Here is a 17,895-nt window from a genome sequence, read left to right on the forward strand (position 1 = left end):
ATAGTACATAAATGTAACAAAGCCTTATAATTATTTTAACCTAATTATGGTTAAGATAGATAGATAGATAGATAGATGATACGTTTATTCATAGAACACAAACATACAATAAAAAGCAATTAAACAATACAATAAAAATTATTAACATTGATTGTATTGACTTTTACTGATTTTAAATGTGATTTATTCATTACTAGAGGTCCGCCCCGGCTTTTCCCGTGGTACATATTTCGCAATAAAAAGTAGCCTATGTCCTTTCTCGGGTTAGTAGTTAAGGCGTGATTAAGTAACAAACAGACAGACAGAGTTACTTTCGCATTTATAATATTAGTATGGATTAACATTTCCCCGAACACGCTCGCTGTAAAGTTCGAGTTAATAATATCATGAATAAATCGCGTTTAAAATCCATTAATCTTCATTTCCTAAAATTCATATAGTCGAGTCGTAACTCGTAAGGTATATATAATAATTTTTCATAATGAGTTTATAATAATTTTTCGTTAAATTTTGAGTTTTTCGGGTCTTTCTCTCACCTGATCAGTGATATCCATCATCAACTTATACTGCGGAGTATCCCCCACACAGTACTTACTCCCCCCTTTTTTCCACCACTTTTTACCTTCACTTGACTCTTCTAAATAGAAAGCTCGGAGATAATGATCTGCTGGTTGGTGAAGGAATCCATTGAAACGGTATTGGAATGTGCCAATCCAGGGCATATCTTCGAAATATGCTGTGCGGTACCTGAAATGTATTAAATCTTAATATATATAAATCTCGTGTCACAATGTTTGTCCTCAATGGACTCCTAAACCACTTAACCGATTATAATAAAATTCACACACCATGTGCAGCTCGATCCAAGTTGAGCGATAGGATAGGTTTTATCCCGGAAATCCCTCGGGAACGGGAACTTGCGGGTTTTTCTTTGAAAACGCGGGCAAAGCCGCGGGCAGAAAGCTAGTTAAATCTATATAAAATGAATAAGATAAAACTCGAGAATGGATGAAACAATTCGGCTATTTTTTTACGTTTTCGTTAAGGCACAAAGGAACCCTTTCTTTCAGGAGACAATATGGGGTAGCAAAAAAATATGAAAAGATAAATATTATTAAAACAATCTGACTGTAACTGAACTGAGTAATCGTAGAATTTATTATTAAAGTGTGTCCCAGACAGACGCGGCCTGCGGTGGCGATCTGCTGTTGCCTTCTTGGACGTAGGTCATTCTAACTTACGGCAACACATTAACTCTTGAGTCTCACCTGCAAGTGGACGTTAGTAATGGCCAATCGTACGAAGTTTTATTGCTTATATTGCCCATATTTTGCTGTTTTTTTTTAGTCTTTATGTCATGTATCATACAAAACTGGGTAATTTTGCACTATTCGAAAAAATAACTCAGTGTTTATAGGCATAATTTCACGCGGTACACGCGGCCTGTTACAAAAATTTACAACTGATCGCGTAATGGCCGCCTCATGTCCGCGCGCTCATTCACACAGAAGAGGTGGCGGAGGGGGCGGGGCTTGCGGCTCCCGAAACAATTATGTATTTTTTTTTTAAAGTGAAACTTTTATTACATCATCTCAAACTTTTTGGTCTGTGTAGCGCATGTCGCGTGTATCGTGTATAGTAGGTATACCTACTCGGCAGCCGACCGTCACGCGACATGCGCTACACAAAGCAGTGTTCGGAACCGTTCGAACAGTTTCACTTTTACCGTGGTTTCATAAAACCACACAACATTTTTTTTATTATTATTTTTTTCGGCCCTGGGGCTTGTGTGTCTATGATGTTCCTAAAACTTTCAAGTCATCCAACTGACCGTCACCGCCACCGCAGGCCGCGTCTGTCTGGGACACGCTTTAACAAGGCACCGGCACCGTTATATAGTTATTTAATAAATGAAAATGAATAAGACATTTTTTCATGAATAGAAATAATATTAAAGCAAAATTACAACGTCAGTGGGTTAGTTCTACATATTTTTTAAAATTAACTTGCTGCACCTCGTGGTTTTACGATCTATTAAATGTAGCGTGATGTAATATTAATAATTGTCTTCTCTTAAGCATAAAATAATAAATAAAAAATTATTTTTCAAGAAACCATTCATTCAATCGCTCCGATGCAGCGTGAAAGAGAGACAAACGAACTAACATATTTATAACATTAGCAAGAAAATTTTAGAGGTAGATTATTATTTTCTCTAATCTGCGATTTAAGATTATTTTTTAGCCACAAATGGACAAACTAACAAACTACATATTTACCCATCGTCCCGTAACTTATAAAATATAAACGGCATAGAGTCCAGAGTGCCGTTGTTTTTCATTTTCTTCCTTACATCTGGCAACTCCAATTCGGTCTTGCCAGTTAATATCGGAAATAAAGCGGCTGGAGTACCGTCGCCTACTATATTGTACCTGGAAATAAAATAATAATAAAAAAATTGGTTGTCTGTAAAGTCGGTTTACTGACGATAGTTGAACGTGACAACGTCCGATTGTGCTTCTTTGTCGCTCGTTCCGCGCTCTCGCTTGCACTTCAAGCCTTACATGGAACGCCTCAGAGCGAGGTAACGACGCATGAATTATAAAACGTTGTCACGTCAAAAAAACTTGAGCGATGTCAAGGGACATCCGGATGGAACGAAGTGTTAAGTTAGAGAGAGACAGACAGAGAGCCACGCGCACGCCGCACAACTCTAGCAAAAAGTGTCGTGATAACCTTTTGTAAGAATTTTTTTCGTCTAGCCCCTTTTCACAACGCGCGATAAGAAACTTCGTTCCAAATATGTTTAAGGGCCGATTTTTCAATGCTTAGATAAAACTTATTCGTCGAATAATGTATAAAACTACCATTTTAAAAACGTATTCTAATTGCCCGTATTTGACAGTTTACGTGACATTTTAATATTATCGTGTAATACTTTATTAGACGGATAAGTTTTATCCAAGCATTGAAAAATCGGCCCTAAAACGTGCAATTGGAGAATATTTATATATTTTTGGTGTTGGTATATCTATCTCTTGCATTACTATGTAAAATATTTGCTAAGAAGTATACTTCGCTATAACTGCATTTTTTTAATGGGTAACTATTTAAAGCATGCAAATAATAAATAAAACATATGAATCAGAAATTGATGTTTTGACGAAAAACCGAAAAGATGTTTATATCTTTTCGGTTTTTCGTCAAAAAATTCTATCAATCCATATCACGATAAAATATAAAAAAAATAAAAATACATCTTAGCTTTTAGTTTGACTTGGTACGGAATAATTAAATTAGACCTATAATTTGTCTACGTAATAAGCATTTCAATCCACTTTCAATTGACGATTGCAAGATTAATGCATCTTGCGTAGAAACATGCGGTGCGGCAACGTCGCGTTAGTTTTCTGTCATCTCGAGACTTGGTCAAGTATATGTATGTTCAAGAAACGCATTGTGAATGGCGAGGCGACGTTGCCACTCCGTAGATGATTCTACGCAATATTGACGGGCGAGTTGGTTTGGTTGGTAGTGGCCCTGCCTTCCAAGCCAGAGGTCGTGGGTTCGATCCCCACCCGGGGCAAATATTTTTGTGATGAACATAGATGTTTGCTCTGTGTCTGGGTGTTAATTATCTATACAAGTATTTATTTAAAATTATATATATGTATGTTTATTATCAGCCATCTGGTTTCCATAATACAAGCGAAAGCTTAGTATGGGATCAGATCGTGCTGTGTGTGAAAATTGTCCCGAAATATTTATTTATTTATTTATATTCATAATGTCTTGCAATCATCAGCCGCTCGCTGTGCGGTGCGGCAACGTCGCGTCGAGCGTATGTTCACTAGCTTTAGATGTTAGATGAAAGAAAATTGGACAAACGTAGACAATGGATATAAGGAATATGAAAAACTAGCTTACCGCCCGCGGCTTCGCCCGCTTTGTCTAAAACGTAATAAATTATATACTAAAACTTTCCTCTTGAATCACTCTATTAAAAAAACCGCATCAAAATCCGTTGCGTAGTTTTAAAGATTTAAGCATACAAAGGGACAGAGAAAGCGACTTTGTTTTATACTATGTAGTGATACGCCTATATCGTCATTTGAAGTTTATGGACGATTGGACAATTAAAGACCTTATAGACGTTTGTGAAGTTTTATTTTATATACAATTTGACAATTATTTAGAATAATTTATTTATCACTATATAGCATAAAACAAAGTCGCTTTCCGCGGTATTCGTGCCTGTTTGCAACTGCAACTATAACTGTAACTAATAATACGCAAGAGATTTTGATGGGGTTTTCTTAATACATAGAATGGTTCTTGGGGAATAATTTGTTGAGTTTTCTACAAAGCGGGCGATGCCGCGCGCATAAGCTAGTTTACTTATAATTTTACTCACCCATTCAAAACAGTAGCTCCTAAAATCTCATTGATGACTTTAAAACTCTTCGGCATTCGTCTGATAAAACCATTTTTTGAGGTCGAATCAAAACCCAGAAAAAGTATATTATATGCTTCTTCCCGTCCCGGGGGCGGGGGCTTGGGACGGATCGAACGAAAACCAACCCCATGGCCCATCCATTTTGAGGGTAGTATGCTGAAAATAAAGCATATAATATAAGAAAAAAAGTTGTAAAAAGATATAATATAATAGCAGTGCCCTTTTAAACTAATATTTCTATAGCTTATGTCTTATTCTGATACATAAGCTACATCAAAATTCGTTCAGTAGTTTTCGCGTGAAAGACAAACAGACAACCTTACATTTTCGCGTTTATAATATTAGTAGCTATTCAACTAAGAATTAAATCGATTTACGCGCCATATTGTGACGTATCATAGCTTAAATAAGCGTTCAAAGCAATATCTTGTTTTCAAACACACCGGTGAAGCAAAAGCTTATGAATAAGTGAAATAGAAAACGAAAAACAGCACATTGTATACAATGTAATATATTTTTTATAAGTGAGGCTAGTTGCTGAATTTTTAGTTAGTAACACACTGTCAAACTTATCACTAATCAACAATCTCATCCAAGCAACCTCTACTTTAAAATAACTTCAATAAAACTCACCTATTCTCATGTTTTCCAGTACATTTGATTTTCACATGATCACTTTTCACCAGATCGTATGGATTCCCCCCTTTAACTTCCGTGGGGGGTCCAATGGTGTATTTTTTGTCACTTTCGTACAAAATATCGTTGTAAGTGCATATAATGTCGCGGGTAGTTGCTAAAATGTCTGGTACCACTTTGCATTGTGATAGCTGTGAAAAAGAAATAAAAATATTATATACTGGATAAAAAAACTAAAAATATACTTGCTTCATTCTCCGGCTTTACTTGAGAAAACCTATGCTACTCGATAAAGACGTAGCTTTCTAGTGGTGAATTTTTGAAAGGTCCAGTAGGTTTTGTCGCATAACAGACATACACACAAAAACTCAAATGTTTCCTCTTGATAATATTAATTTAGATGACTTTAACTATGGGCAAAGCCATGAACATGACAATTACCGTGACCGTGATAATTTTTTCAATGACGTACTCTAAACAACTAGACGCATGAACAGAATTATGCGTTGCATTAAAATTAACACCTTATTTCGTATCAATAACGTTATGTTCTATGAATAGGGCCGTAATAGGAGATCATATAACCTAATGGCTAATACAGAGTTACCTGGAAATAACTACCACCGTAATAGGAAAACTACTCGTGTTTTTTATAATCCTAATTCGGACCCATCAATTCTATTGTATCGCTCATTAGAAAACTCAAAACCTCCCTATAAAGACTCAGGCAGAGTTTTAATACGGACAATTCTGACTGTTTTGAGTCTAGTTGTTTATTTTTTACATTTTTTCTTTCTAAACCAGTTGATGTATGATTTTTTTACGTTTTTAGTAGGTTTACTGATGTTTTTAAACATTTTTCCATACTCACATAGCACTTAACCCAATCCTGTCCCTCACAAACAACTTTTGGCAGTTCCTTATCGAACTTAGTGACCTCCTGCGCGAATGGATCGAGGTGGGGTATCTCACACCCGGTGCCTTTGTCCTGTTGTAACGCTTCTTCGAGCCGCTTCTCTATGTATCTGTAACGGTGGATGTTTTTTGTCATTTTTTGCTTTGGGGTAACTTTTTTTTTGTTTGAGAAAACTTTTTGGTGACGTATTTTTTAAATAATGTCTTATATGGTAGTTAAAATAATTCGTTTCTGGTGTAGATATTTTTAAGTCACTTAAAAATTGTTAAAGAGTGTTTTTGAAGAAAAAAAATGATTTCATATGGAAACTAAATACCAATTTTTTAAGAATATAAATATTTCGACCATGAGGTGGGATTCGAACCTGCGTCTTTTTCTGTACAATCGCATTTATTATTTTCAATTTGTCCATAAATAAATTAATAAAGTCTGACTTTATTGAATTAGGAATTAAATTAAATGGCTTTTATACTAATTTTTTCGAATAATTTTGGTACTTTATATTAAAAAATTGTGAATGTTAAAGTAAACCCAATTTTCATGCTTATGTTTTACCAAATCAACTGAAATCTAAATGATGATGTATGATGATGTACCAATAAGCATGTTTAAATGTTTTTATTATAATAAACTAGTGGTCCGCCCCGGCTTCGCCCGTGGTACATATTTCGCAATAAAAGGTAGCCTATGTCCTTTCTCGGGTATCAAAATATCTCCATACCAAAGGAGAATGGGCAAATTGGGCCTGAAACTTGGGCTAAGACCAATACACACGAAATATTGTTTTTGTGATAGATCATTACCACAGACATGATGTCTGTGATCATTACACATACCTTACGAAAAAAATAAAATAAAAAAATAAATCAACCGGGTTCTTGTACAGTCAAGGCAAAAAGTTTTATTTATTTGGCTATTATTTTGCGCACAATAACGGTGTTTTTAATTCGAGTGAAGTAAATATAAATCTAAATGTCACTGGAGTGACTGAGTTTAACCATAAAAAACGTCTAACTACGTTGAATTATAATAAACACGGTATAGGTACCTGTTACAAAACATAATATTAGTGTATTTCGGTTATTAGAAGGCTTAAGATTAGTACATATTTGTAAGTGAAAGTGAATTGGAGTAACATAAAGATATTGTCATTGTCTTATAACAGTTATTTATTGCAAAAAATATTATACACAAAGTAATAAAACTTGATGTGACTGTACAAAAACCCGGTTGATTATTTTTTTATATATATTTTTCCCGTTATGTATGTGTTATGATTTATTATAAAAACAATATCTCATGTGTATTGGTCAAACTCAAGGGTTCAGGCCCAACTTCCATAGTAAAATGCCCATTCTCCTTTCATGCAAATTGGTTCAGTAGTTTAGGCGTGATTGAGTAACAGACAGACAGACAGACAGAGTTACTTTCACATTTATAATATTAGTAAGGATTCTTATCTAAATGAAGATGTATATTATGCCAGTTAAAGTTGTTATTATTACTTATATAAATGTTTTAAAAATAATATAAACATATGATAGTTCTCACCTTAAAAGTTTATTTGCAATACATCAATACTATTACTACTCATATGCAAAAAAACTCCAAAGCATATAGTCATAGAAAGCGTTCAAATTCTAAACAAAGCAAATCAATGCATACTCACTCTATTACAGAATTTCTGGAAAGAAAAAAAATACAAATCTTTAATAACACAATTAATCATGCCATTACTAGAGTTGAAGTTTCAATGTTTTTATTTTCTAATAAAATAACAAAAAACATGCAAAGCATGTGACGAGCACACCTGTCAGAAGTGAAACTTCTTTGGCAAGATTCAAAGACCAAAATCGTCACCTAACTCCTTGACGTGACGGTATTGTCGTGACACGACCTTAAAATTTTGCTCTCGTCTCGCCTAAATAAGTTTCATTTCAAAATTAGCAGTAACTTTTTTTAATAAATAAGAGCATTGATAAATACAACTCTTAAATATACAAGTCATATATACTTACATATCAAAAAAAAATATGATCAACTAAAAGCAAAAAAAAAAGCACAAAAACATTGAGAATCATTAATACGTTATTATATTACACATAGTACATAATATTATTTTGTATCAAATACACCAGTGATTCTAACATGCGTTTGAATGATGTACAAATTAACTAAAAATATATATTACTCACAACCCCTTATGTATTACTAGAAACCCCTAAACTTAGGAACTTTAAGTAACATAGTTTTTTATATCAACACTAGCTGTTACTTGCTGTAAATTATTATGATGATGTTTATAATAGCTTTGTGTATTCATTTTTTTCATGACAAAAAAGTAGAACATACAAAAATGTAGTAGTTTTAGTAGAACATCGAATATCCAAACGCCGACTAACCGAATGGCCACCTATTACTAGAATCGTTTGTAAGCGTAATTAAAAACAAGTAATATTTGTTTTGTTAAGTAACCAATTAGATCGGTAGAGTCCAGATATATATAACTGTATGTGATTATTATAACCAGATACATATACATACTATAACTGTGAATAGGGGTTCAAATCACAGTTTAGGGGTTTAAGGGGTTAAAAGCAACACTACGAGCATAATAAAACCATTACCTGTTAAGATTAGCTGGCGTGTTAATTTGGTCCCAATGCGGTCTAACAACGGAATGATGATTAATTTCACCCACAATACCATCACTAAAATGGAAACGAGCAACTAATATACATGCAAATAGCAAAAGAAAACTAAACTAAAAAGGGGTTGATGGGAAATTGTGTATGTCTGTGATTATAGGATTAAAGTATTAAAATATGTGGGGAGGTGTATCTAGATAAAGGTTTTTTATAAGATTTAACATATTATATTCGGTTGTAATCATTGAAGTAAGTACTAAATTACTAGTATCATATTATGTGCAATAAAATACCTGTGTCAGTCTGTGTGTGTTAAAAATTACACCTGAGAGTGTGGTTTCGATCCTTACATTGCTTATCATGTCTTTATTTCATGCATGTAAATAGAAGTAATAATTGAATGATTTATCTATATATTTTACATGTATATGTCTACGTAAGTTAATTCATGAATTGCTTTTAACTTATAAGTTTTATGTTCTCTGAATAAACTACATATTATCTAACCGCTGATAGATATCCATTCGTGGTCGCCTTCTCGTATGTATTTTAAAGTGTTCCCTCCACGTATACCTAGCTCGGCTACATATATCGTGATTCGTGGTTCCCGTATCACAATGCGGATTTGTCGAATGTGTATTTCATCGATACGTGCAGTGGAAACAAGGGGGAGCGGTTTTAGTGTGACGGTTGAATTTCAACACAGTCTAATCATACTTTACATAATTCAGTATAAAAACTATGTATCGTTAAAGTAATTGTCAAAAGCATAAATAATGGAATTCGTTGCAACACCATTCCTTATCCTTATCGTTACTTATACACTATACATAATACAGTATTTAACAGTTACTCGTACATATATAGAACTAGCTTTCCACCCGCAGCTTCGCCCGCGCAGTCAAAGAAAAACCCGCATAGTTCCCGTTCCCGTGGGATTTCCGGGATAAAACCTATCCTATTTCCCGGGGTAAAAAGTAGCCTATGTCCTTTCTCGGGTATCAAAATATCTCTAGATACCAAATTTCTTGCAAATTGGTTCAGTAGTTAAGGCGTGTTTGAGTAACAGACAGACACTCAGAGTTACTTTCGCATTTATAATATTAGATATGGTTTCTCCTGGCGCTATGTATATATCCTCTTGAAGGGATTTTTTATGTAAAAGTACTGAATGAATTTTCTTTAAACCACGTCTCGCGATAAAACATGTAAGTAGATTAATCTCATGCAGATCTATTCAGCCGTTCTGGCATAATTGAGGAAACGTCCGTCCATTCTCACAAAATTTTAAAGTGCAGTATCTTTACACATTATATCTAGGCATTAAGGTTTTTCAGTAACACCTACGGACGAAGTCGCGTACCTACCTTACTTAGTCCTACTAATATTATATAAATGCGAAACTTGTGAGTATGTATGTATGGATGTTTGTTACTATTTCACGGAAATACTATCTACTGAACCGATCACAATGAAATTTGTCACACACATAGCTTGTATTAACACAAAGAGTCAGAGGCATTGCCTATGACTTAATCAAGAGTTACTTATCCGAAAGAAAACAGTGTGTAGAAATCTCAAATTTAAATCATAAATATGAAATGACGCCGTATAAATCATCTTATGAGTATAACACGTGTGGTGTACCACAAGGAAGCATGTTGGGACCCTTGCTATTTCTAATTTATATAAATGATTTACCAAACGTGACGAATTATAATTGTGCATTATTCGCTGATGACATATGTTTGACTATTCCTGACAATCAAAAAGATTCTGACTATAACATGACTTTGAATAATACATTAAATTCTATTATGACATGGCTTGAGAGTAATGATTTGACACCCAATATGACGAAAACAAAATATATTCAATTTTCTAATTATCAGACAAATAAAATTAGCATAAATCTAGAATACAATGGCAAACAAATAGAGCAAGTAGATAGTACAAAGTTTCTCGGGGTACAAATTGACGAGCATATAAACTGGAAATTACAATGTGAAATTATCTGTTCTAAAATTAACCAGTTCGTATTTGCCCTAAGAAAACTAAGAAAAACAATTTCGTATGAAGCTGCCCTGACAGCATATCATGCTTACGTTGCTTCTGTGCTAAGGTATGGTATACTGTTTTGGGGAAACTCAACTAATGTAAAGAGTGTCTTTATTGGACAAAAGAAATGTGTTAGGGCTCTCTGTAATGCGTCCCCAATGGACTCTTGCCGACCACTCTTCAAAAAATGCAAACTATTAACATTAACTGGTTTGTACATCCTGGAATCTTGTATTTTTGCTAAGAAACATAAGGATTTGTTTAGATCTGCAAAAGAGGGATATCAACTTGGCAATAGAGACCCTACAAGGCTGCTGATGCCTAAATGCCGTACGGCCTTATACCATAAAAATGCATCTGTTATGTGTATAAATATATTCAATGAAATTCCCAAATCTTTGAGGGAATTGCCATTTAATATTTTTAAAAAGCGTTTAAAAGCCTGGCTAATTGAAAAATGTTATTATGACTTAAAAGAATTTTTTCAAAAATCAAAATATGACATATAATATTATAATATTGTAATTACTTATTTATATAAATTAAATTGTATTTGTAGAAATGGACATTTAATAGTAAAAAGCGTAATAATTGACATATATATTATATAATTGTAAGTGAAAAAGGGTACATAATAGTTGACATATATAATTATTATAAAAATGATATTTATGTATAATTGACATTCTCTTGTTAATTTTTGCATGCCAATCAATTGGCGATTTGTGCTGAACAATGAATTATGCAACATCTGTAAATCTACCACATTTCTTGCAAAATAAATCATTTCATTTCATTTCATTTCATTTCATTTCAAAGGATAGGTTTTAACCCGGAAATCCCAAGGTAACGGCAACTATGCGGGGTTTTCTTAAAAACGTGGGCGAAGCCGCGGGCAGATAGCTAGTATTACATACCAATAATGTAGCTATGTAATGACGTAAAATATAACAAAGAATAATAACCATTGTGCTATACCGATTCTAAATTACATGGTAATTTGTGGAAAATAACAATTTTTCAAGGGTATTTTCATAATAGTAACACAGCGTTAAGAATTTTAAATGTCGACGAAAAAGATTGTTAAATAAAATGTATCTGCGTTTGTGTAGTTCTCGAATGGATGAATCGATTTGAGTGAATTTTAAAATAGATAATGTCATTTATAAACATTGAGATGGTTTTTACTTAGGTTGTATAGTAATTTACAGAACCTTGCTTATCCTGCTATTATAAACGCGCAAATAGTTACATTTCACGCATAAATTACTGAACGGATTTTGATGAAACTTTGCACTAATATAGCATATATTCTTAATGTTGTATAGCATACACTAACTGAATTATAGGTATTTTACCGTGTAAAAACTGACAAAATTTTCATTTCATAGGTTTAAATATTTAGTATTTTTTTACTTACTACTGCATGTTTATTTGTTATTGAATAACTGTGACTGTGTAAACAAATTATTAAAATTTTTGTGTTCAGTCAGTTAGTAGGTAACTAATGTTTAAATAACAATTTTATTTTTATGAAGTTATACTAACACGGTACCTATCTAAAGGAAAATAGCAATCTACGAAACGGCTTGACCAATTCTGAATAAACTCCCACTCGCAGGCAAGTGATATTCTTACGAGAAAGATATTTCGCTCGAAAAAATTATTAGGTTGGTACCATTGAGATATACATATATGGAGACGACACCGCCTACATCACTTATGTTCCGCTCAACATACGCCACATGACGTATGTTGAGCGGTTTTTTTTTATGGTTTTAAAGTGAAACGCATCTAATATGCCTTCGTGTGTGTTACGATATTGCACAAATAATACAAATAATACGGAAATGTGCAAAGGAATAACTTTCATCGGTAAGAACCTAACTAGATAATAATTTTTAAAACTTAGTTAGAGCAAAAAAATGGCGCACAGATTTTGTTCGTGGTGTCTCCTCCATACGTATAGTAATATTATCTCAATGGTCGGTACAAAATTATTTCATGACCAAATCATTTTTTCATCAAAATATTTTATCGTATTTATAGGTATAGTTTTATCTTTACCCAATACCAAGAAATAAAGATATAACTAATAGTTGTCTATATAGATACAATAATTATCGATAGATAATACTAAAAATTTATTAAGTAAAAACACATGCCATGTGTTATCATTATCACCACGTGTTTTAAACATAAAACATACATACATACATTATCTGACATATTTCAACGATTGACAGTTAATAATAAAAGATTAATCAATACCTGAATTATCTAAATTATTTCCACTCTCACAGTATTTTTTTAATTTCTGTTTTGTCTAAAAATATATTTGTTCCGCCTTTCTATGAAATACGCGCATGTCTATTAATATTTTTTTTACACATACACAATTCTTACATATTTTTATATATAACTAGCAGTCCGCCCCGGCTTCGCCCGTGGTACATATTTACGTTTTCTCTACGTAAAAACCATCCTCGTACTTCAAGGAATATAATAAAAAAAGAATTAACGAAATCGGTTCAGCCGTTCTCAAGTTATGCGCTTACCAACACATTTTGGGATTCATTTTTATATTATAGACTAGCGGTCCGCCCCGGCTTCGCCCGTGGTACATATTTACGTTTTCTCTACATAAAAACCATCCTCGTACTTCAAGGAATATAATAAAAAAAGAATTATCGAAATCGGTTCAGCCGTTCTCGAGTTATGCGCTTACCAACACATTTTGCGATTCATTTTTATATATAAGAAGATAAGATAATTTATAACTAGACCTAATTCTTATTAGAATATGTCTGAAGGACTAAATAACAAATTTAACTTAGGCCATCGATTCAATCAGATCCTATTTTTTCGGAGAAATTGAGAACACAGCAGACACTTATTTTAATCATAAAATTTTATCATTTTTGCCTGGTGTTTATTCATGTAAATTGGTAAATTGGCTGAATATAAACATGGTAAATTGGAAAAATATAAAAATACATTTTTCATAAACGGTGGTCACTATTGGTCGCAAACACAGGACCCATGCTTAATGTTTGTAACTACATTCTTGTAAATAAATGTAAAAAAAAATTAGGACCTACACAGGAGGTACATATTTACTGTTTATACAAAACTAGCTTTCCGCCCGCGGCCTCGCCCCCTTTGTCTAAAACATAATAAATTATATACTAAAACATGTGCTAAAACCTTCCTCTTGGATCACTCTATCTATTTACAAAAAACCGCATCAAAATCCGTTGCGTCGTTTTAAAGATTTAAGCATACATAGGGACATAGGGACAGAGAAAGCGACTTTGTTTTATACTATGTAGTGATTGACTAATAATATATTATATTATGTGAGAAAGTGTGAAATGTATGACTATGAAATGATAGTGTTTTCTAGCATGCTTGTTTTATTAGTGTAAATAAAATTAATCACCACAAATAGGCACTTACCTTCTTGTTATATCCAAGTTTGGTTCTCGATGTAAGTTATTACTTATAGATATGTAATAAAATAAGGAAAATATAAGTAATATAATTATAACAAGTTGGTTTTTTCTTGATCTGTACCACATTTTTTTCATTGTTGACTCTGAAATACAGATTGTAGAAATTAAAACTATAGTTTTATATAGATAACTTGGTTTGTGTTAAAGGAATTTTTTATTTAATTAATTGACCCACAAAATTTCAAAAATAATAGGTTTTTCAATTCTTGCAACATTTTTGACGACGCGGTTGGCACAGTGGTAAAGTAACTGCCTACTGAGCCGACGGTCCCGGGTTCGATCCCCGGTGAGGGCAAATATTTGTGTGATGAACTCAATTATTTGTTGTTGGGTCTGGGTGTTATCTATATATGTATTTATTAAATATTATATTTATCGTCACCTAGTACCCACAACACAAGCCTTAATTGAGCTTACTGTGGGACTAGGTCGATTTGTGTAATAATGTCCTATAATATTTATTTATTATTTTTTATTTATGCTCTACTTCTATCTGTTGTACCATGATAAGTATAATTAACTAATAACTATAAAATATTAAATTAAATGTTTATAGGGTTAAAATAAACCTAGACAAATCCTGAACAAGCTAGTATAAATCTATACTAATGTTATAAAGCTGAAGAGTTTGTTTGTTTGAATGCGCTTATCTCTGGAACTACTGGTCCAATTTAAAAAATTCTTTCGGTGTTAGATAGCCCATTTATCGAGGAAGGCTATAGGCTATATATCATCACGCTAAAACCAACAGGAGCGGAGCCACGCGGGTGAAATTGCGAAGCGTATCTAGTGATAAATAAAAAGTACATAGTAATAAGTAAAATGACTTATTTATCTTTCTGAAAAACATTATTTCTAATTCATACAAATTAACATTGAAATGAAGTAATTTAAATACCTAATGAAATAAAGGAAACACTTTTATTGCATGTAAAACATAATTGGATACTAAACATACTACATTAACTTTTAATTACTTTTTAATGAATACTATTTATGACTATAGTTCTTGATAAGAATTAACACCTCTTTGGTATTTTTTTATGTAAATTACCAACCATGAAGCCTCGTGTTCAAATCCTAAGAGAAAAGAACAATTTTTTACCAACTAGCTGTGCCCTGTCTGACCGCGTCCTTGGTAACTACAGTGGTTGACGCGTGAGCGTAACACCGAGGGGTCCAGGGTTCGATTCCCGGTGGAGACAAAGAAAAAAAAAATTCTCGGTCTGGCAGGACACAGAAGGCTGATCTAGGGGACATCGGACTTCACTTTTTTTTTGTGCCCTGCAGTCTTACCCTATTACTCTGCTCCTGTTGGTCTTAGCGTCATGATATAGCCTATAGCCTTCCTCGATAAATGGGTTATCTAACACCAAACTAATTTTTCAAATCGGACCAGTAGTTCCTGAGATTAGCGCGTACAAACAAACAAACACACCAGCTTTATAATATTACTAGCGGTCCGCCCCGGCTTCACCCGTGGTACATAATATTTACGTTTTCTCTACATAAGAACCATCCTCATACTTCAAGGAATATAATAAAAAAAGAATTATCGAAATCGGTTCAGCCGTTCTCGAGTTATGCGCTTACCAACACATTTTGCGATTCATTTTTATATATAAGAGATAAGAAGATAATAAGTAAAGATACATACAAAATTTTTGTCATTCCTTTACATCACAACAGAGCATTTATATTATATGATTTTTGTGTCTTGAGATAGTTACATAGGCTACTTTTTACGGCAGTGAAACATGTCATTCCTATGGGGATTTCTTTCAACAAGGAAGTCATGGTCAGAAAACTATTAATTGAAATATCCGAGATAATATTTGTGTATCTATGATATTATGAGGAAAATGTACACAATACCTATTATTTGGAAAATCGAACATAATATAATATAAAGATATAATATGTTAATAATAAATGCTTATCTAAAATTATTGTACTTGAATGATTAATGTTATGAATTCCAATCATATTGAAAAAAAATATTATTATAAAAAAAACTCAAACATTTATTTATTCAATTAGACTTCTTTTAGAAGCTCTTACGAATCGTCATTACATATTTTTAACATTTACCATATACAATTAAAAAAAATTAATTATCCATCACATATACAAAAAATTGAATGATTATTATAATCTCTATTTGAAAGCACACTTATGTCTTTTAAATCAAGATTATAAATTATGAATTGATATCATTTTTCAGTATTATTTAATCAAGACTTTCCTTGAATTTTGAAGGAATAACTGAACTGATAACTAAAAAATACTGTTTGTATTTAAGTTGATAAAAATTCATTAATAATTTTATCAAAATTATCTTTAATAATAACATGAAAAGTCTATGTGGTGTTTTCTAGGAATAAGCTAATCTCTGACAGTAGTGGTTCAAATTTAAATTTATCGAGGAAGGTTAAAGGCTATAATATATCATACTACAACCAACAGGATTGGAGCATTAATTAAGCTATTGCATAGCTTCTATCGCGGGCCTTGAGCGCGGGGATCGAATCGAGAAATTCCATAACGAAAAAACCTCACGCTCCCCACGGGGACGGGCCCGGAGGTGTGGCTTGAAGGCATAGCATGCAAGAGCTTTACCGCGGCAGTCCCCGAGTGACACACGTCTTTTTTTTTTTTTTCAAACAGAGATGCACTGGTCAAAAAGTAACGTAAATGCCTGTGGCATCTACGAAAATCACAAACATCACATATCTCTGAAAATCGATGCTGCATTGTTACATTTCAGGTATTCCAAGTGATATCCCCTTTTAATTGCATTATATTTCTATGGTATTTGAGGCTCAATTTATATTAAAACACAAGGATGATGCAATCACTTTTATTTGACACAACAAACTGACATACGATCGGTGACATTATTTGTGTGTACCCTCACTAATATACTACAATCCCTCCACCTTTAGTTACAACTTAATGACTAGGTATTACAAAAATTTACGTTTTTTACGTATACGCAAAGGATATCTACGAGGTGTCAACTGATCGTCACTCCGGGGGTCTATAGGGGCGGAAGGAGAACTCACGCTAGTAGTGACAGAGCTTCCTTCAGAATCTGAGCCAACTGGTACCGACTCACTCCTCTCCTCCTCTACCTGTTCTTGTTGAGGAGCTGGCGATGACAAAACGTTTGAATCATGAGGAACCCCCTGCAATTGCGGTGGATCTTGTTCTGTAACATGTTCCCCAGGAACTGAAGATTCAGTCACCTCATTAGAAGTGTAGTCCCCGAAGCAACTCACATCATCAGAAACATGTTCATTGTATTTTTTAGAACCCTTATAAATCAAAATTTGGTCTATATGTTTGCGAACGTAGACATTTTGTTCTGGTACATAAACCAAATACATCCTTGAGCCAATGTTTTTCTTAATTATACCAAATTTATAAGTATGTTTGGTTCCATTTTTATAATAGTGTTTAAACAAAACTTCATCTCCGGTTTTAAATATAATTTTACGATGACCCCCATAGGCGTTACTTTGTGAAATCTGTTTAGCATGAACATTATCCTTAATGACACTTGACAAAGACTCTGAGGTCGGTGAAGTGCCACCAGCCACCGTACTACGTTCACAAAGTAAATCTAAACGGCAACGTAACTTACGGCCAAACATCAACTCTGCG

At 33.3% G+C, this 17,895-nt stretch overlaps 1 protein-coding gene across 1 annotated transcript in view; it reads right to left on the reverse strand.

Moving 5' to 3' along the window:
* Positions 1-14,307, reverse strand: part of LOC149896728 (uncharacterized) — a 34,296-nt gene extending 19,989 nt beyond the window's left edge. Inside the window, exons 1-8 of the mRNA XM_090117361.1 lie at positions 14,174-14,307; positions 8,636-8,719; positions 7,678-7,692; positions 5,964-6,117; positions 5,090-5,283; positions 4,415-4,612; positions 2,280-2,432; positions 537-747 (exon numbers count right to left, since the gene is read on the reverse strand). Of these exons, the coding sequence (XP_089973487.1) occupies positions 537-747; positions 2,280-2,432; positions 4,415-4,612; positions 5,090-5,283; positions 5,964-6,117; positions 7,678-7,692; positions 8,636-8,719; positions 14,174-14,304 (1,140 nt within the window). The 5' untranslated portion in view covers positions 14,305-14,307. The remainder of the gene's footprint in view (positions 1-536; positions 748-2,279; positions 2,433-4,414; positions 4,613-5,089; positions 5,284-5,963; positions 6,118-7,677; positions 7,693-8,635; positions 8,720-14,173) is intronic.
* Positions 14,308-17,895: the final 3,588 nt, after the last annotated feature.

The sequence above is a fragment of the Colias eurytheme genome, chromosome 27 (genome assembly GCF_061535395.1).
Source record: "Colias eurytheme isolate Ceu_HAF_F1 chromosome 27, ilColEury1 Martin Lab GWU primary, whole genome shotgun sequence".
Classification (NCBI taxonomy): Eukaryota; Metazoa; Arthropoda; class Insecta; order Lepidoptera; family Pieridae; genus Colias; species Colias eurytheme.